The sequence below is a fragment of the Mytilus trossulus genome, chromosome 7 (assembly GCF_036588685.1).
Source record: "Mytilus trossulus isolate FHL-02 chromosome 7, PNRI_Mtr1.1.1.hap1, whole genome shotgun sequence".
Classification (NCBI taxonomy): Eukaryota; Metazoa; Mollusca; class Bivalvia; order Mytilida; family Mytilidae; genus Mytilus; species Mytilus trossulus.
Genome location: NC_086379.1, coordinates 42,459,282 through 42,481,700, shown reverse-complemented (window position 1 = coordinate 42,481,700; position 22,419 = coordinate 42,459,282). Strand labels below are relative to the sequence as shown.

Genomic DNA, 22,419 nt, shown 5'->3' with positions numbered 1-22,419 from the left:
TCAACAACTGTTAGCAATGGGTAGATTAAATGTGGAATGGGCATAAGTTTTAAAGAAATTCTGGTACAAATTGTTGTCAAGTTATATTTTATATTAAAGATATTTAACAACATGTACATCATGTGCATACATATCAAATTCAATCCAATTGAAATACTGAGTCGGATTTAACCATTGTCAAATAACAATACTCCCTTTTTTTGTTTTTGAAAAAAAGATGATCTCGGGCATTTTTCATCAAATAAATGTTCTTTCTGTTCTGAAAATATTTGGCTTAGGCAAAAAGTTTTTCCACAGAATCAACAGTACAAATGTTAATTTTCTACAAATCTTTGAAATACAATGCATCCGACAAATCAATTAAGATATATCGCACAGAGTAAGTGCTTCCTGATCCTAAGACTCAACATTGATATATGCTGATATGTATGTACAGGATAAATTTGCCAGAGTGAGGCCACACTTAAAAATATTTAGTTTGACCAAATCCTACCCAAAATGTCTATCTGATTTAAAAAAACAAACTTTTTCACATCTGGACAATGATAAATTTTCAAAAGGCAGCTATTTTCTATGTAGGTAGCTAGGGCTAGGGAAAACAAACAAATTAAGTCTTATAGCCTCAATCTATAACTTCAGTCGTCATGCTAAGTGGCAGCCCAGTGTAGTAAAATTGCTCTCTGGCCTGTAAAAATCATATCTACAGGCCAACAGAATCTAACTGAAAATTTTAAAAAATTGAGCTACGGGCCTGTAGATTTAAAAGTTCGTCGTGAAGACTGTAACTTTAAAAAGAATAGCATTTTTTAGAATAATGATCACAATATACATGTACATGTTATAGTAGATCATTGATCAGGATAACTAAAAAAATTAAATGTACTACACCCATATTAAAACATATTTTCATTGTAGTTTTGAGTTGATATATTTATTTTCAAAATATGATTTTCAGGCTTCTGTTGTATGATTCAGTTTAAATGGTAAGCAAATGGTAGAAAACAAACATTGGTTCACGAAATAGCATGTCATCTATTTAGCTTGCAAGTTTGATTTCCACATCAGAAAGCTAAAACAATTGTACATACACATTTGAGTACATTTTGTACATGTAACTGCACTGTATTAATTGTTATGTCTAGTTTAGATGAACCTGTTGACAATGTGTCATATTTATATATTACTTGTACAGGTATAGTTTGTCTATGCATGTAATTTTTCAAAGAGGGAACATGAAGTCATGATTTAAAAGTTCAATATTTTCTTCCCTTTTTCTTATGTTTCCTTTTTGCAATGTTTATAGAGTCTAGAATACTTCCTTTTCTCAAAATGTAAGTTGATTTAATGTTGGGATTGCTATACACTTCTCTGTTATATTTTGATTTTATGAGTTCATGTTTTTGGTCTATTGCTAAAATCCCCATCCTCAATTTTTTTCTCAAACTTTCCTTTCTTAAGATTGGTTGAAGACACAACATTTTTTCATAGCTTTCTTATAGGTGAATAACATGAACCTCCCAAGACTTGGAAGACCAGGAGCAATATTAATGAGTGCTAGGGCATTTTCCTACATGTACATGGTGGGCGGACACTTGCTCTCTAAGTTAGGTTCCTTGCATGTCTGATGTCTTCTACAGTTAAGCCTTGAATACTATACCCTAGTTCAACATGTGAACTTATTTTATGTTGACGAATTGAGAGATTTAGCTCCATGCTAAAGACCACACTGTCATGGCCGTGAATTTTGATATGAAGATCAGCAATAAAAAACCTCTGTTCCTTTGGTTTTTGTCAAGATGGTGATTATTCATGTTAGTGCTTACCCCCAGTGATTATTCATGTTAGTGCTTACCCCCAGTGATTATTCATGTTATTGCACTGCATACCCCTGGCCCTACTATCCTTTTATTGAGGTCTTAAGGGGTCCTGGTGGCTGAGTGGTCTAGTAGCATATCACCACTGAGGTTGTGAGTTTGAATCCAATCTTAATTGACTAGGATTGTCATTTTTAAGATCCAAGGCAGGCAAATTTATTCAGGCACTTCAGATTTTTCCGCCATTGAAAAAAGATCACCACAAAATAGCCCAATAGTGCTTAAAGTGGCATTAAACACCATTCAATCTGTGTGGGTTTTCATATACATGTACATGCAGTGAATCCCAAACTGTCAGACTGACAATATGTCCAACAAAAAATCATTTGGTCAGACAGATTTTTTTTAGTAGAACATCTTTAAGAAAATGTCAAATTTTTTTTTCAGTCAGACAAACCCTAAAACAGTCAGTTGTCAGTCTTTGAAAGTTCAAATCCAAAATTAACAGCATTTTTCCCAAATGTGTATGTACAATGACCAAATTTGCAAATGGTGATGTGGAACTAGGTGTTATGAATGAGAAAACTTTTGTGTTGCTAACAGTTTAGGTACAAGTACACTGTTATTGCATGCAAAACAGACTGTTTGAGCATGCTTGTATTTTTTGTGATTTTTAGTACATTTAAAAGAATTTGGTGTCATTAATATGCATATATTTACATGTCAAATTATTGTCTGTAGTTTTGTTGTGATAAGTTATTTGGAATGATTTATTTAGATTATTATTTTTTTTTAAATCTTTTTCGTCTTTTTTTCAAACTGTAAACTAGATAATAAGAAATCTGAAATATCAATTCTTAGTTTTCAAATGGTTTTTGCATTTTTTTAGCATTTTTTAGCCTTGTTTTTTTTTTTTATTATATTTAATAATCCTCCATCTTTTGATGTCTGCAGTTCACATGCATGATGTTCAATTTAGATTGTTTTACATTACAACATAATGACTGGTACAAGTTTACACAATTAACCAGTGACAGATGAAAAATATATTGTACATTTAACTCTTGTTTGTATGTTATATGAATTTTGTTTATGGGTGAAACAAATCTTTTTCAAGATTACTGATGACATCACCTTCTAACTGAAGAGGATTTTCCTGTACCAGAAAACTCACAAGGAAGTTTTTCTTATGTTTATATAATTTTTGATAACATAACTGTTAGTTTTCTTGATAAAAAATAATTTTATGAAGATTTACATGATATATTTTGATTTAGATTTCTGATGTTTGCCACTGGACATTTAGCAAACACCAATCAATCAGATTTCTGAGGCTTTTACCAGACTGACCTAATGGCATTTGCATGACAATCTCTGTCTGGTCAGTGACATCAAAGAAATTTATTTTGAAAAAAAAATCAGGATTTTTTATTAACTTTTAATGGTAGACAAACATGAAATTTGTGTATTGTTTCCATTAATTAAGGTGCAACAATATAATTTTCATTTGTTATATCATGTAATATACATGTACAATGTATAAAGCACAGGTTCGTTTGATTAAGTTTCAGAGAACTCATCTGCCTTTGTTAATAATTAAGTCCTATATTTGATTATATTTTATAGAAAATTCAGTTCAGTAGAATTATAAATGAAATGGATGATCTACAACTCTATCGTGGGGTAATTGTGTGATGTGTATTGATTGGCTTCATCCCTATGTTAAATATATTTGCTTATTAATTTCGGGTAATACACCAACTTTAAAATCTAAGCAACCATATTGTAATGTCAGGGCTTGAGGGATCCCTACAGCATTATTTATTAATGATAAACAGGATCTAGAATGATCTCCGTTGATTAATGTGTTCCATTCCGATAATTATAATTCCGTTGTATTGATTCAAGAATGTGGAATCACCATAGATTTTTATGATCACTGCCCAATCATTCGATCTTTTCGCTCGTAAATATGGTCTTTAGTTAAGTAGTGTTTTACTGTCCTTTTCAGTATCTAATAAAAAGGTGTAGGCATACCTTCTATCTTTGGGTTTTTGCATATTTTATAGCATTGACGCTTGAAGTTTAGCAGTTGATACGATTATGGATTTTTGTTGAATAAGAGGGTTATAAACCAACATTTTTAGATGTGACCTGCAGCGTTGTCTTCAGTAAAACAGTAAGCTTTACTTTGTATAATAGTGGTATATGTTTAAATGGAGATGAGGTTATCATCAAAATGGCAGTTCAAAGACATTAAATAACAGAAATAGATATTTAAAGGTAGTTGTATGTTTTCGAAGATGGAGACATTTTCACAATGTATTTAAGCTAGAACTGTTTTTTCCTCCAAGTATTTTGTTAATCATGAGCATTAAAAATTAATTCATTTTATCCAACTTAAGTCCCCTCCCTCATTTTAACATGAATGTAGCAGTTAGATTAACTTATTTTCATTATATGGCCTCCATCCTATGAAATAAACCTGAAACACCTTAGTTGTTCACTTTTTTTGTACCAGTAGATGCCATTTGGAACTTATTTGATTTATGAGTTCCAACTCACTTGTGCAGGCATTTTAATTGACTAGGAATTTCAGTTTTCCTATCGAAGGTCTCTTAGTGCTCTTCTCTGGACACTCCGGCTTCCACCACTATTAAAAACTGACAGCTATGAAATAGCCCAAAAGTGGCGCTTAAAAGTGGTGTTAAAACACAAAGTTCTAAGTTTTTGTTTCACATCCCTCGTTATATTCCATACAATGTATAATCATGACCTTTATAACATTTATGGTTGGGAAATTTGTATCAATATTTAAAATCAAAACTTTGTTTTGTCTACGATTTTACTATTAATGGCATATAATAGTGTCATTATTTTATTCATAACAATGTACGACTTGTACAAATACACAATACTGGGACAGATTAAAAAGTCACAACTTTTGACAGTGTTTGTATACTTCATTGAAGCATGTTCAGATTAGCCCGATAAAACTTTCTCTCCCAGTTACAAAAATTGGTCTGTATTTAATAGCCTTTAAGTGTAAGCTATGTAAATATAGTGTGATAAACGATTTTCCCTAAATAAATAGGTGATTAATCTCTTCTCTACACAGATTGGATTTTTCCAATATTGAATATTTAACTTTAAAACACTATTTCTAATCATTTAGTTTGTTTAACGTGTATTTTTTTGCAGGAGATTTGAAACTTGTTTCCAATCGCGGTCATGATCTTATTTATATTGAAACTCTTACTTTTGTCCTTTTGAGTTCTTATAATTAAACCCAACCCTTTCAGCGGGCATGTTTTTACATTGTTGATTTTGTAACTTGAAATAGATTCTCTTGTTTGGTATGTAAAATAAACTGGATTATACAAAATGTGATGTGAAGACCAGTTTTAACTTACAAACTATCTCTATTAGAGGTTTTATGTATTTGTTTACATAGATATTTGGATCAATTAGCGTTCTGTGAGTAAACCAATATTGTAATTTATACAGTCATTTAAATGTTATTTAAAAAATTTATCAAATAAATCAATTTTGATAAACTGAGATTGCTTTGAAGTTATGAAAATTAATACAGTTAGAAATTATTTAAATATTTACTCAAGTTTTCTATTATTACCTCCCTTGGATGCTGAAAGCACCATCAGTTTTATTCAAGAGTTACCTCCCTTTTCACACTCCAGTATCATCATCTTTGGGTTTATCTGAAGAATTTTAGTAAGCATTAAAATTGGATGTTAATTAATCTTAATCAAAATTTAAATTACAAAATGGCATTAATGGTGCTTTTATATGGGTGGTGGTCCTTTAACATATAGAATAAAAGCCTCTTGTTCATAAGTTACTGTGGTGGTACAAACATTAATCAAAGAAACCCTTGTGTTTTACACCCTGGCATTGTGTTTGTTTTCATTTACCATGAAATAAATATATCATAATTGGACTATTATTTACAGCTATGATTTATTAAATTTAGAAAGCACTTGTACAAACTTGCTACACAATGCTAAAGCATTATGAATTTATAATGAAAAAATAAAAACTGTTTATGGTTTAAAGCAATAAATTACACTTTTTGAGTGTTGACTTAGTACAAGACAAAGTTATATGAGTAAACACTTTTCAGTTTAGGATCTTTCGCGGCGCATTATTTAAATTAAGAAAGACATAATAAAATAATTGAGTTTGAAAAATCTCCACACAAATTGTGTATTGGTGTAAATATAAGAAAATAAATAGGTTACAAATTTAATTAGAAGTAGCTAAGTATACAACATTCTTAACTATGAAACAATTTTCTTAAAGGACCGTACATTTAAATGGGCAAATACTTAAAAGTTTTACATCTATTAAAGACATTAATTTATTTTAAATGGAAAAGAGATTTTGGTCAGTCATGAAATATTGAACCCAATGTTATCATGTTTAGGTGAAAGTGAATAAAATTTGTATTTGTAGTAATGCTTGTATTCAAAGCTCCCTCTTTACTGATATGAAGTGTTTTTTTTTTATTTTCCACCTTTTTATCGGTGTTGAGATAAGCACCTGTTGCAAAAGGGAATTACATATACACATTAAGCAATAAAAAATAAGGTAAACAATTGGAATGTTCACCTTGGCCTCTGGTAAACTTTAGTGCTTGTTTTCATTTTATCCATAAATATTTATTCATGAGCAACAGCCTTTTCAGAATGAATTACCCTTTTGGGTGTTAAGGCTATTCTTCTTATTCAATTGAATCATTAAACTAATTAAAAAAACACAAACAATTGCAAACTGGTCAATTTTTTTAATTATGACGTCATTGTAACATCACAAATGACATTCTACTGGTACATATACTAGTATATAAGTGTTTTCAGTTTTAAATGTTGTGAAAAATTTTCATCTAGGATCTTCAATCATACATGTATATAGAGTTTACGAATGCATGCATGTTTCAGCAGTGTCAAAGCAGTATTTATAGGCCATTTTTGTTGACAGATAAACGTATGACCAGGGGCTAGTATGTCACCACCCATAAGATATATGTACTGCCAGTCAGGCAAAGTTGTTCAACTTGAAAGGAATAGTGTTTAATAAATTAATTATATCAGATAGAAACATACCTTTGAGGAATAGTAGTGATAAATGGCCCCTTCTAGTTTACAAACAGGGGAGTAGGTTATTTTGTTTGAGTGTGTGTAAGGATAATTGAATACGGAAAGTTTTGTGTGAAGGACTGAACAAGACATTCTAAAGAAATATGATGGTAAGGTCTAATTTTGTTTAAAATGTTAGCTTTATATAAGTTTAAGTGTGAATAAAATTCTAAATGAATTTTAATGTTTTTGATGATTTATTTTTCACATTGATTTTAAATGAAATTTTCCCTTAAAAAGGAACGAAAAACAGTGTAAGAATGGGATTCGTTTTTTTTGTACATGTAAATGTTTATTTCTTTTCAAATCTGCTTGAAATTAACTTTAAGGTCATGACCTTTTTTTTTTACCTTTTATCTTGTTTAATTTTTGTTCTACAGTTAAGTTTCCCCTTGTGACACATAAAGTCCTCATTAGTTTTGACTTTTTGCAATTATCTCTTACAAAAATCTATAGTATTTGATCATAAAATCTAATATTGATAAAGGATGATAATCAATTAAAGATCTATTGTGCCGCGGCTGATTGGTTTCTGGCAATTTTACACCTGTCAACCTAGTCAGCTGTGTTACCTGTTTGTCATTTTTGTCGTTTTTACCTGTATCCTGGAGAGTACAGTTTGGAGACTTTCACTTATTACCTACCTTTTATAAAACTATATACCGGTAAATTGTTATATATTTATGGTCAAGCCACTTTTATTGATAGCGGTCGACTATAAAGTATTGTTGTGGGAGATTTTCATTCCTACCTGTGTCCCCCATCCAGGTGAAACGATCTGCATTGTTGAAACGACATCATTTGTTGACGTTGATAAATCATGGACGGATACAGTACTGTTTGACTTTGAAGGACAATATTTTTTCGTATTTTGGTGAAAATTCAGGGACGTGTTAATTTTATAATTGTGGAAATGGATTATTTTTTATAATGGTAACATCATAGTATTAGAAGGATGATACTCGCTTCACCAATGTATTCTCAGGTAAGATTTTTACCTGTGATTAAGGATTTTGATGAAGCTGAAACATTGATTTAACAATGGAGGCTATTGTGAGAAAGAGACATCCATCAATTTTCTTTTTCCCCGATTTAATTAGCGTTGAATTCATTGTCATAAGAAACGATCACAGTTTGTTTGTTTAATTTATCTGTAAACTAATTTCATGTTTGTTTTTCAAAGATTTAACTTCGATTTAGATAAGAAACCCCAGTTTTTTATTCAATCATTAATTCGCTAAGGTGAAAACTTGAGAGATTTGGGTCTATTGATGTTTAGTTGAAGAGTGTGTGCCGTTATTTGCTTAAGCTCAAGTAGGGGAAAGGGTGGATCATGGCTTTTCAGTGGAAGTCTTGACTATATTTACACAACAGATAGGCATTTTATGAGCAAGAAAGTAGACATGGCGCAGTAATGATATGGTGTAAATGTAGATAAACAGCCCCAGGTTATACAAGTGAAAGTTATACCATGTAGATGACTGTGACGATGTCGTACAGGTGACAATTTTCCGTAGGTCAATCTCTAGTACATTTTACCTGTAAAACTTTCTTCAATATAGAGCCTATCAGTAAAGATAGGATTTTGGGTTTATCTCATTGACTTGGACTTAATGGGTCAGAAAAATGCAGGTAGACTTAGCAAAATCCACTTTCCTTTAATTTAATTCTCATTTAATACTAAAATTGACACATTTTAAAAAAATAGTTTCAATTTGAAGAATATAATTACACATGTACTTGTCTAAATGTTTAATGTTACAAGAGAAGCCATTAAACTGTTTTGAATTTGTCACGCTGGCTTTCAAATTGTGAAAATTATTCCATTAAAAACCAATTGAATTTTTATTTCACTAAATTATGTAGAAATTGAGCTGTGAAATTTGGTATGCAGTTGCCTCCCTTACTTTCCTCATCAGTTTATGGTCCATGTTAGTCATTTTACTGGCTATAAACATTACATCATTACGATTAAACAGTCTTTATATTTCATCCCGACATTAGATATCACAACTCAGTTCATGAGTTTGCATGACAGCAGCCTTTCAACAAAAAAGAGTTATGAAAAATGTAATTTGAAAGATCATATTTCTTTACTGGACTAAAGAGTTGTTTAGTTTTACCAGACCTCTCTTTCTTAGCAGTTTTTCATTGGATCTATGTATGTTGATTCAGAATTCACTAATATCAGTATTAGACTCCTTGTCAAGCAAAATATAAATAATTAGCAACCTTAGAGTTCAAACAGAGGTTATGTTTACTGAAGAAGTTGTTAAAATATTTAATTAATGTTTAGAAGTGTACCCTATCAAAAGGCCTCAGATCTGTCTAAAAGCCACATAAGTGTGGTAAAATAGTTAATAAATGTTTAGACCCTTCATTTGTAAAACTCTGTTTAAGACACTTTGTTTAAGAAAAATACACCAGGCTCCTAGGTTGCAATGGTTATCTCTTTAGATGCTGATTTTGTTTACTCTTTGGCCCCACTCAAATTTCCATTTGTACACATATACATATGTGAGTTTGCATAACTGCATGTATTCTTTTGCAAGAGTGCTTCCATGTGGGTCTAGGATAATTAAAGATACATGGATATTTACTTACTGAACATGTTTAATTCTTGTCTAATCTTAACCCCTTTGCCACTAGCATTCATGATTGATGAATATGTCTGTTCCCTAATCTTAAAATTATTTAAATAAATTAAAGATCTTCATTAGTTTTAATCTTGTCTTGTATTGATAAAAGATAACTGACTTTTTTCTTGTTTTGAGATATAGATAGGTAGACCTCCATTGATCTGGAAAAACATCCTTAAAATGGATTACTGACCCCTGACTAACTTTACAGATTTAAATACACAAAAAGTTTGTATAGTGATTCATGGTTCTTCGTAGGTATCTTTCTTCGGATCGACAGGTGCTTGAATAGGGGGCTCGTGTTTATTACCATAAATTATATAAACCCAACTAGACTCTTTTATACCAAATTAGAACTTGGGATAAAAATTTGATTGTTAAATTTAAACTCATTACGAGTTATGAAATTGATAGTTTTGTTAGTTCTTGGGATATTAGATTGATTCGGCCGATAAAGTTACAATATATAACAATAGGTGTACTGAAAAACTTAACCTAGATCAATAATTGATTATATATAACTTTGCACCTATATGAATATGAGAATTTTGTATAAAATGTGCATTTTGACAAAGACCTGTTGTTATTAGAAATGATTGAACGTGAACGTTTTCTTTCTTGTTTTCAAATTTGAATTTTCAACAGTCATTGTTGATATTGCTGTGAAAAGATCAGAGATAGTTTCTTTTAGAGATTTACACGATCTCTTCCCCCTGGTGACTTTCATCTCAAGTTGAGTTGATTTATAGTCCTATCTTGAAGAACAAGTCTAGAATCTTGTCCTTACAATTAGGGAATAATCATTTAACTTCAAAAAAGGGGGAGGGGGCTGAAAAAATATTCTGATCCCCAATTTGAAGAGAGAAAAAAAATATTCTGATTCAAGATTTTCTCCATAAATAAGTGTTAAATTATGAAAAAAAATCATTTTTTTGATAGAGTTGAAAAACTCAATAAAATTTTTGATTTTGACAAAAAAAAAACATAACTCAACTCCATTCCTACCCACTTTTTGTGTACTTAAATGTTTCCTCCCTTTCCCTTATGAATTTTGATTAAATCTGTTTACATTTGTAAAGTGCAGTTGGTCCTGAGGAAGTTACTGTAAACAAATGTATACAATGTCATTGTTTTATTACATATAATTACAATGTTTACAAAGCTGTACTATACAGTTCAGATGAACTTTTATTTGATATTCAAGTAAAAGCATAATGAATCAAAGACAAGAAAGATTTTATTCAAATGAAAATTTTATTAGAATGCACTGTTTGTGTCAGTAACCTTAAGATATTCAATAGATCTTTTAAATTAAAATGTTCTGAATTTTTTACAAATAAATTATTTTCATTTCTCATATAAATGGATACTTGGGTGTGTTTTAACTATATATTCTTTCATCCATCTTTTATTTGAACAATGGTGTTTGTTTTCATGATCCCAATGTATCTTATTTTGACATTTAATAAACAAATGTAAGGTTGAAATTTTCAAAACAAACAAGGTGACATTGATTTTTAGCCCAGCTAAAAGTTTCAATTACTTCAGTTTGATAATTCAATTAGAATTGATCTTATTTTCTTACTCAGCCAGAAATAGCTTTTCTTCTGCAACAAAACTTCATTTTCTTTCTAATTAAACCCCAACCTTTTAATCTTTATTGTAACCGAAGTGTCAACAAAGGTCATAAGAAATAGACATGATAACATGCACTTTAAAAAAGAATTGACCTGAAAATTTTGATTGACAAGATGTATATTTCACTTTTTGGTCATGTGCAGACTACTGTCGTCTGCTTGTGTTTTGGAAATGGTTCTCCTGTCCAAAATAAGGAATGTGGAATGTATCCAGTGTTTGAAGTAAATCAAAAGATTTTTCCATCAAAAAACAATGATTGGGAAGCAATTAACAGAGATTTGTGGGTATGTGTGTATAAAAGATGTTGAATAAATACAGATAGTGATATCATGCCAAGATAAAACCTGACTGGGTATCAGGTTTCTGAAGAAAATCAACATGGGGTCATGACAGAAACAATTTTCTGATAAATGCAGAAGATTCCATTATTTCAGAGGTTGGTTATGATGAAGTTACTCCATCATTTATATGCAAATTGCTGCAATTTTGACTTGATAAAATTATTTTGACATTTAGCTACATCACAAAAACCCATTTAATTAGCATACTAATCATAAAATTTGGCTTTAATGTATCTAAATTATATCTGAGAACTTCTGGTATACCCTATTAGTCAGATTTTACTTATCTACACCCCCTTTCATTGGACGTGGTACTATCATATGACCCAAGGAAGAGCAAAATGGTTAATTTAAACCAGATGCTATTCTGAACCTTGGTATATGTGGAAGTTTCAAAATTTTGACGTATGTGAAGTTTTAGACGAAATGAATATGAATCAAATGATGTGGACTGGAGCTCCCATAGGCGCTAAACCTTTGGTAATATTTTTCATTATTATTTACATTATATTTAGATGTATGTAAGTTATTGAATGTGTAGTTTTAAAGCTGTTGTTTATGACACGTGTTACACATACACAAAAACATTCCAGCAAGATGGAAGCAGATGTCAGAAGTTTGAACTAACAAAAGATTTGTAAAGATTTTTTTAAAGATGATTCTACTTATTTGTAATTCAATTTTAAGGTTCATATTATAATGTTCTGTAGAGATCAGAACTTTCTTGGAGTTGAGATTTCTGTGTTTGAAGGCCTCGCTTTTTGCGCATCAAATAATTCAACTTTTGTGGGTTTTCTTGCACTTGTATTATAATCTTTGAAATGAAATGTTGTAAACATTGTAAAAAATTACACTGCCCTTTCAAGTATCTACAAGTTAAAATAATTAACTTCAGAGGTTTTGGGATAAGTAATGATAACTTTCATGTACATTGAAAATCAATTTGTAAGACTTGGTTCTGTGTTGGAACCAGACATAGTGACGCTTCATAGCCAAATGGGAATGCTGTGTTTTGTTTTGTCAATTGTGGATAGATATTTTTGAAGTTTGGCAAAAACAAATAATAATATTGGTCACAATGTTACATAAATGTACTTCTGTAATTTCCTTTGTCTCGGCTAATGAAATTTTCACAGTTACTCAAACATCTATTAACTGTTAACAGATTTTATAAAGCACCCAAAAATAATCAGTACACATAATCTCAAAAAAATGAATTTGAAAAATAAAAATAAAAAAAATATTTTACTCCAAAATATTTTGTAGCGAAACGAAAATGAACTCCTCTTATCAGTCACTTCCAAAAATTTAACTTAAAAAACAGGTGACATACATCATGTGTGATGTTTATAATCTGAAATCTCACCAGATTTCTGATGAAGGTTGTCATAGCAACCAGAAAATCAGGAGTGTTTAAGATCAATGGAATAGATAGGAATGATGGCAGGCTTGATAAACATGTACATGGCTATATTATCTCAATCATCGCAGAAGAAGATTCCTCTGCCAAATACATTCTGCACTGCCACTTCCAGAATTCAGGTTTGTAATCTGATTCTACGTCACAAATTTATAAATAGAAAAATTACGTTTTTTGTTTATTTATGAAAAAATGAGGATAAGGGAATTAAAGAATTGTGAATAATAATAATGTTTTGACATTTGAAAGCTCTACTTAGTATCACACAGGGAAAATGTCAAGTGTCTAGCAGCAAAGATGGAAATCATGTACCCCCATGACAAAAAGGTTGAATTTGCAAATAATAAAAGTTACAATAATCCTTAGTATTAAGATAAACATAACAGTACACTGCTTTCTACTTTTTCTAGAATTTCATTTCATCATGGATATAAATTTACATTATGAAAAAAACAAACAATATCACATATGATAAATGATTGCATGGGTTCATGGTCAAATGAGGTCATGAACATGTATAACTTTTTTTTTATAAATTCCATGATTTATTTGGAGGTTTAAATTAACTAGTTTTAGTACTTAACAGATGTACCTGTCTGGGAATCACAATTACATAATCAATGCCAATTTGAGGCACCAGAATTTCTAATTTGAACCACAAGTTGTTAATATTTCATATCCACTTCTTAAAATAAAGAACACTTGGATGCACTTTGAAGAGCTGAAATAACTAAAAAGAAAAAATAGTACTATTTTGTCAAACCCAGATATTTATTTATTGTCTAATATTGGCGGACATACAGCCTTGGAATGTCACTTATTTTTACCTGCAATATTATGGGATAGGGCATGTTTGGGCTAATGTTTCAGCACTAAGTTCACCATGTTTCAATTTTTCATAAAATTCTTTAAGTTATTTAAAAAGTTCTAAGGCAATCATAAGCAGAGGCTTTGACTTGCAATTTGTAATGAAATCATCTGACATTAAATGCATTTTTGGCTGACTTCATTAATAGATAAACACATGTCTAACTTAAGTGTCAAAAATTATTTTGGACAGGGATTAAAACTAACCAAATTTACATCCTGTGTATTAAATTATCATTTCCAGCTATAGGATTGTACATGGACTTATGACATAACATTTATTAATCTCTTGATCAAATTGTAGACCTATGGGGATAATTTACTTTTAAGTCGTTTTACTGAATTGAAAACAAGAGTTAGTTTCAGCCTAAACATTATATGCTAAAAAGAAATGCACAAAAAATGCTCTTTTAAAGATAAATTGACAACTTGTGTGTAGTTGTGATTGAGGCTGTCTCTGACATGCTTGTTTTGATGCCCTTCAGTCTTGTAAAGTTAAAGTTGTAAATAGCTTTTCTGGCTTCCTAGTTTATGACTTTCTAAGAATTCATATCCATGAAAGAGCTTTTTCAGTGTCCAACTGTCAGAGCTAGAATATCAGTTGAAGGCTTCTGTTGGATTTATGTCTCAATGAGAGCTTTCTTTATTGAATGTCAGTGGCCCTGATATACCCTCTTTTGCTCTGATGCAGCTAAAGAAATCAATTTCTCAGGGATATACGTCTTCATTGGCTGTTACTGTCAGGCCCTGGTATACCCTTTCTTTGCTCTGATGCAGCTAAAGTAATCAATTTCTCAGGGATATACTTCTTCATTGGCTGTTACTGTCAGGCCCTGATATACCCTTTGTTTGCCGTGGTGCAGCTAAAGCAATCACAATAAATCATGGACTGTCAACAACTTAAATATGATTTTGACTTTAAATGAAAGTATATCCCATAAAGATATGTGCAACTGAAAGTTACAGTGTAGTAAATAAGTAAAAGCAACAGGTAAAGATTAGGTTTATAAAATTTCTGTGTAGTCCATGTCAGAGTTAATAGTACATGTATCATCTACATACCACATTACATGATATATGCTCCTATAAATAGATTAACCAATTGCAGACAATTGGGGAGTTGCATAATGTACCTTAGTAAGTTTTCTGTAGATATCAATAACATTTTTTGTTGAAAGTTTTAAATCTAGTTAAAAAAAAGCATCTGTGATTTCAGATCCTGGGGGAGCCTTGTTGTTGCCATTCCTGATTTTGTTTTCTAGATGGATTTAGAATAAAAGGGGGATAACTTTTGTGATGAAGTTAATTCAAAGCACTCCCTATCCTAGAATTTAAGATAAACTCTTTATTTTTGAAATTCATATAAACTGGAAGTCCTTAAATCATGCAGTCTCTATACATATGTACATGTATGTCAACATATAGTTTACCAAGCCACATTCATGTTTTTGTTAAACTACAAAATTTCTGTAAAATTTGCATTTACCTTAATGAAATGTTATGGTTTGGTTTTTTAGGAGAAAAGAGAAAAAAAACATATTGCATACTGGAATGTTTATAAGTACATTTACACTGGTTATTCATAGATGAAATATGTTAAAAGTTTTTTGGATTTTTTTATGATAAATATGATTAGTAGGACTAACCTTCAAGCATAGATAACTATTTCTTTTTTGTCGTACATACATAGACATTACACATCTATGTTCAAAGCAAATAAGAGGTCTGACTTCCTTATTTTTGTTCAAATCACGATAAGCAGTCAGCTTAAGGCAGAATGTTTGCATTTCTTCAATCAAACAAAAAATTTAGCCACACATTCTCTATGCATAATTAAGTAATAAAACTAAAATATTATAATCAGATACATATTTATGTTGCAATTTAATTTTTATATCATCATTTTATCAATAAATTTCCATTATTTAACTGCTAAAAATTTTATTCAACAGAGATATGATTTCCATGGAAACAAACTCCCATTAGATTAAGTGCTGATGACAAGTACCAAAATAGATTTTAAGTAAAATGAACAAAACAGTATTTGTATTAAGTGGTAAAGTGTAATATAAGGTGTGAAAAATCTGTGTATGTTTGTGTATATTGAGTGCTGTCACATGTAGTCGATGTGTATACATTATTTATTAAGGGGCAAAGCCTTCCTGTCAAATCTGTTTGATTTTGATGTGTAACTGTGTCAGGCAATTGCTGATGAGTTGAACTGTTGGGAGTGTGTTTATTGACATTGTTTATTAGAACCCCCTGGGGTGTGAATGTTTTTTGTTTATATCTGTGGATTATGAATTTAAGAGAGGAAGTCCATGTCATCTTTATTTATTGACTTTCATCAGCTCTTTTTCTGGTCAGCAGCAATCAGTTTGCAAAGATTTTGATTGGTCAATACTCAGCATCTTTACAGTGATTTCTTAAAACTAGGAGAAAAACAGAAATTTTAACAGATAGTTTTGAAGACACACATTAAAATGGTTCTAGGAAGTACAGCATTGATTACCAATCCAATTCACATTAAACAGGTTTGTGTCTTCTGATTGATGATTGATTGTTTAATTGTCAACCAAATTACTAATCTATCAAACATTGTTGTAAATTAAATGCGTAATTGATGTAATTCATTATCTGCAGTATTTTTTTAACTAGGAAATTCAAATAAGAACATTCCTCCATTCAGACTAGATAATTTTATGTTTTGTTGATTTTAAATAATTTAAATCATCTAAAGGGGATTTTCATTTTAAATTAAAAGATGTTTGACTTTTCTTGGGGAAAATCTGAGAATATTTCACTATTTAGAATTTAAGTTCAATGGAAAACATAAGAATGTGTTTTGTTTTTGAACATTGATTAATTATAATGTATTTGTATCAACATCTAAGATCAAAATCTCTATTAGATATAGTTATTGCACTTTAAACATAACATTATTACTGGAAAGGTTAGTAAAATAATTAAAATCTTAACACCCTTTGTGGAAGAAGTGGACTTGAGTCACTCAACTATATTTATTTGACATTGTTCTTTTCATATGGCCAGAGCATTTACATGAAGATGCTTGATTTATATTATTATTTGATAGTTCTGTAACTTTTCCAATATCTTGGTAAAAGAGGGAAATCTCTACAAAATAATCATTATCTAAAAAAAAATGAAAGTTTATAAGCAAGGTTAGGACAATTGTTTTATTTCTGGAATTGTTTTGATGGTTTAATAACATGAAGAAGTGCATCTTAATATTTTTTTACTTGTTAATTTTAGAATTAATACCATAGACTATTCATATTGTTTGGTAATCAGTCAATTTTCTTAATCTTCAAGTTCATTATTTATTTATCACAGCTTTTGTATACAAACTGTGGTAAATAAAATATAATCTAATTGATCCTGTTATTAAGTTAATATTTCCTGGACAAAAGTGATAAAAACAAACCATTCTATACAAATCAATAAACAATTAGTTAATTACACACTTATATCACATACATATCAAAGATTTATGATCTTCAACAACCAATAGTGTATGTATGTAAATCAATGACTAAAAGCTATAAAATCATTTCCCTTTGTGTAATTGTCTAGTCAGGCCAGATGGGGACTCCAGGGGGTTTGCATTTTCAATTAATGGCCCCTTTTCAAATAAACTGGATTTTCTCTAATTGTCCAATATCAAAATTATAAATGTATGTACATGTTCTTGAATAAGAGAAAACATGTTTAGATTCTCAAATGTTCATCTGAATGTTCATCTGTTTTGATGTTTATTTTATTTTGTTCTTTCTCTCTGTAACAGGGTAATTATATGTCTTGTTATCTTTCTCTGCCTCTTTGTTGTGTAATACAAAACAAGATGCCATTGATTATTTTTGGCCTAAAACACAAAATAACTTCAAATTGCTACTTTTATCAGTTATGGTATGTGTATACATGTATCATCATTTTTTTTTCAATATGACCAAATATAAATCATTTAAATTTGCATTGTGTTATTCATTTTGCCATTAAAAAATGAAACAGAAATTTATATACATATTTTTTGAATTAAAAAACCCTAATAAATTGATAGCTTATTTAATACACTAATAATGTACAACAGATGTTTCCTGTACACATAATTATCTTTGTATTAATTTACATAACTGATAAGGTGTACTACATGAGAGTATATTGGTATTATATCATATTTTATCAGATACTTTTCAAAAGGTAAAAATAGAAGATACTTAATTTCAATAAGTAGGGCATAATTTAAAAAAAAAAAACATTTGAAGTTTGTGATAAGAAGCATTGCTCAATATTTATAAATTTAATTTGAGAAACAAGGGCATTACAGCGTAGAAAAATACATTTAAAATTAAATTTAATTAGATGTGTCTCCTAATTATGAAATATTTCAGGCATAACTTAGAAAAAATTACATTTAAAGTTTGTGAAACAAAGCATTGCTCAATATTTATTATAAGTTTAATTTGATGTGCCTCCTATTTGAGAAACAAGTGCATAACTATAAAAAAACAAAACAAAAAACAACATTTGAAGTTTGTGATTCAAAGCATTGCTTAATATTTATAAATTTGATTTGACGTGCTTCTTAATTGAAAAACATTTAGGGCATAACTTTTTGAAAATACTTTTGAAGTTTGTGATACAAAACATTTATCAGTATTTACAAATTTAATATGATGTGTCTCCTATTTGAGAAACTAAGGCATCTGTTGTATGTATTACAAATTGGCTAAACAGATGTTCTGTCACATTGAACTGGAAGCATTGTTCATAAATATTGAACCCTAATTTGATTCTGTTTCTAGCTATAATGTACAAACTGCCCTGGGAATTTATGATACTTGAATTTATTATTGAAGTATCTGGGAAAGCCATATTAGAATGAAACCTGATTATGTGATTAGATAATAATCCATTGTGTATCATCTTGTCCTAAAAAAATGTAAATGTTAAAACAGAATTATGTAATTAAACCAATTAAGAATTTAAATGATGCAACCATATGTCTATGTAAAATGCAAAAAGAGAAATAGAGTTGTCAATATTCATTAAAAGTCCATTTCTCTTTGTCACAATATAATGAAAAGGTCAAAAATGGCCAAGTTGGCAATTTATATCATCCAAAACCCTAGAGTTATGAGTATGCAATTATTGAAATTGGAAAAGCCTTGATCAGACTCATAAACTGACCTATACTACTAGGTTTAGGGAATTCTGATGGAAATTGTGTCTAATTCTGTATAATCTTCAGGGAGTGTTCATATTAGCAAAGTTACAATATCTGGATAATATTGAGCTGGGCAGCTATCAAATGGTAGCTATTATATAGCTTTGTAAATGTTAATTTTGTAATGAATATATTCTGTGAATGAGGGCTACCAGCAGAAATTATATATCACTAGTTCAATTTGCAAATTGTTTTAACAAAACAAAAACAGTACTTTTTGACAATAGATGATTGTGTAGGGGAAAATAGATTTTGACAACTGCGACTTTGATTTACATATGAATTGTGCATATTCTCCGCTAACCATGATGGTAAATATATATATTTGTATTTAGATTGCCTGTGGGTAATTTTGTTTGAATGTTATTTATGTGTGTACATAGGAAGTGTGTGTTTATATATGTAGTTGGATTTTGTTTTAGCTTATCCTTTTATTCAGGAAGTGTGTTTTATATGAACCAGGGAAAACAGGAAACTGTCATTAAATACACACTATACATTTCAAGTCTTATCTATATTAAAGTGTGAGAGATAGTACAACATTTTATATTTCAAGTTTTGATGTGAAAAAATATTTAGCTTTTCATGTAAGTACTTTGACATCAATTCAAAAGTAAGGATATTTTTGTTGCTATGAATACATGAAGATCTCTATTCTTATTTTTAGACTAAAAGGTAATTTTTTTAGAACTGATGGTTTAAAACTTTCATTTTGTTATATTTTCTAATTTTTCTCTTTGCAGCACATGGTGCAGGGTCAAATGCCACCAACATACCAGTTTGCTGCTCAACCAGGGCTTACACAAGTAAGCCTTGCCCAAGCTGGTTTAACACAAGCCGGACTAACACAAGCTGGCCTAACACAAGCAGGTTTAACACAAGCAGGCCTAACCCAAGCTGGCCTACACGTAGCTCAAGCCGGACTTACCCAAGCTGGACTTGCCCAAGCCAGTCTTGCCCAGGCAGGTTTAACCCAACCTGGCCTGACAGAAGCAGGTTTACAGGATTATCAACAAGTAGTCGTTAGTCAGGGTACCATGCCAGTGGCCTCATCTGAAGGCACATCACCTTTAAAAACAGAACAATCAACATTTACCACGACTGCCGTCACTCCCAATGGTGGGATTGAACAGCAGACGGTAAGAGCCAGGTCGATAAATGTACGTTAAATACTTAATTTTCTTAGCATGAAGAGTGCTGAAGATTTGCGGTGATGGTAGCAGCAACTTAACCCAAGCACATAGGTTTTTGCATGTTTATTATATTATTAACTAGGAGAAGTTTTGCAGTTAACACAGAAAAGGCTTTCATGGTCAAGTTTTCCAAAGGTGTATGAAACTAAGAATCATTCAAAAACTATATTTGAAAAAAAAATTATTTAAATTTAATTTGGTTTTCATGTAGTTAAAAGTTGTAACATCACTGTCATGTGGACTGGTTCACCTGGAAAATTTGATCATGTGTCATCAGTGCCAAAATATAACAAACTGAAATACATAAAATACATAAATTGACAATGGTGTTGATTGACCTAAGAATTAATGTCAACATGCTGGCATTAATTGGTATTATAAAACTTTGTTTTTAATTTCATACCATGCTATGCATTTTGGATTTGATTTCGTTTGTGTTTGCATTGGCTCTTTTAGAAATTGATTTTTTTTAAATTACTAGTAACATGCAACAATTTAAAGTTTGATTTGCATTGATTTGGAAATAAAAAGTCTATAAATGACTTCATGCTTCCAAGATTAGCACATTTATTTTAATAAGTAATTGCAAACTGTATCAGTCTTTGATTTTTCCTTTTCTCTCTTTTCACCTTGTTTAAATAATTTACGAATTCTTGTAGCTATTTCCTTCTGAGCATGTATATCTATTACCCGTACAAAATATTGTTGAATAATTTTTACTGGAAACTGAACAAAAGATTCTCTCACATGATAGAATTCATTTTGGATGAGAGTATGTAAAGTATAGTAATTTGATCAACCTTTAAACGAAAAGAGGGAGATAACTCTTGCTTAAGTAAGGTGAAAAGAGGAAATTTGAAAAAATCTTTTAATGATATGCCAAATTTTGTTAAAGAACAATTTAACTTTTGAAGAATGTAACAAAAATAGTAACATCTATTTGAAAATGAATGTTAAATTGCCACAGTTTGTAAATTATGTGTGTGAAAAAAAATATAGAATGTTTTGTTTGTTGTGTGTGGACTTTCTAATCAGACTGACAGCTGAATCCATTTATGGATAATAACCTTCACCCCTTTCCTATAGTCTCATTACAATCCATCATCTAACACAAAAAAGAAACATTTTATAAAACCTCCTGTGAGTCATTTAACACTTGATCTTTTTTTTGTCGTTTACCCCATCTGTTTGTGTTAAGAAGCTTAGTCAATGGTATCATGTGTACTAGGAAAATCTCAAGAGGCCAGAGGAAGTCTCATGATGTTGCTTTTAGTGCAGGATTCATTAGCAAGCATTAAGTGGTAATGCAATCATGTGCAGTGCACGAAATTTGAAAAAAAAATTCTTTGTTAGAAAATGTTCTTATCATTTTCATCCATTAATTTAAAGTCTGATGCAAACTTTTATGCATTCATCCATTAAAATGGGTTAAAACTTCAAGTATTTTATGATTTCTTATAATAAGACTTCTCATTATCTCAGAAATTAAGGATTTGCTGAGGTTTGAATATTTTGATATAGTTTTGTGTGCAATGAATATGTGTAGTGAAATATGATAAACAGTTCAATAAGGATATGAAATTAATATTAATTTATACAGAACCATGATAGGTTAATCTTTTTGTGTAAGATTGGTATTACAACTTACATTCCCCTTGCATATAAGGCAAGAATTTGGAAGATATTTCGGGGTTATACATGTAGTAGGGACAGCTATATGGTCTTTAAAGTTTTCTTTTCATAAACTTTTTTCTAGTTTTTCACAATCATTGACTGTTCAACGTTTAAATAAAAAATTATGTTTAAACAAATTTTGTTGGGTTGAACTTTTATATCATGACAATTTTGTTTATATCATTTTTATATCCCAGTTCCATAGCATATGAATTCTTCATAAAAAAATGTCTTCTCCTTTGAGTCAATGACTGGTCTTTTTAATAAGTGAAATACCTCAGTCTTGAAAGAAAAACCCTTTTTAAGTTGTCAGTGTTGTATAGAACACTTAGTAAATTCTTTTTCCTTGTTTAAAATGAAACTATGAAATTGCATTTTTTGTACATTTATTTTTGTATCAACACCATTGGTTCACAAGATGTACCCTCTAAC

At 30.2% G+C, this 22,419-nt stretch overlaps 1 protein-coding gene across 16 annotated transcripts in view; it reads left to right on the top strand.

The window, feature by feature from the left end:
• LOC134725101 (RNA binding protein fox-1 homolog 2-like) overlaps window positions 1-22,419 on the top strand; it is a 42,750-nt gene that overhangs the window by 1,593 nt on the left and 18,738 nt on the right. For 4 of the 16 annotated variants that reach the window (XM_063588635.1, XM_063588634.1, XM_063588642.1 and 1 more), the window contains exon 2: window positions 19,864-20,259. In XM_063588635.1, coding sequence (XP_063444705.1) covers window positions 19,864-20,259 — 396 coding nt within the window. Of the gene's footprint in view, window positions 1-955; window positions 984-6,863; window positions 7,081-7,606; window positions 7,956-11,915; window positions 12,069-13,013; window positions 13,131-16,023; window positions 16,410-19,409; window positions 19,432-19,542; window positions 19,708-19,863; window positions 20,281-22,419 lie in introns of those variants that run through there. The other 12 variants (XM_063588637.1, XM_063588636.1, XM_063588633.1 and 9 more) reach the window with 9 other exon arrangements.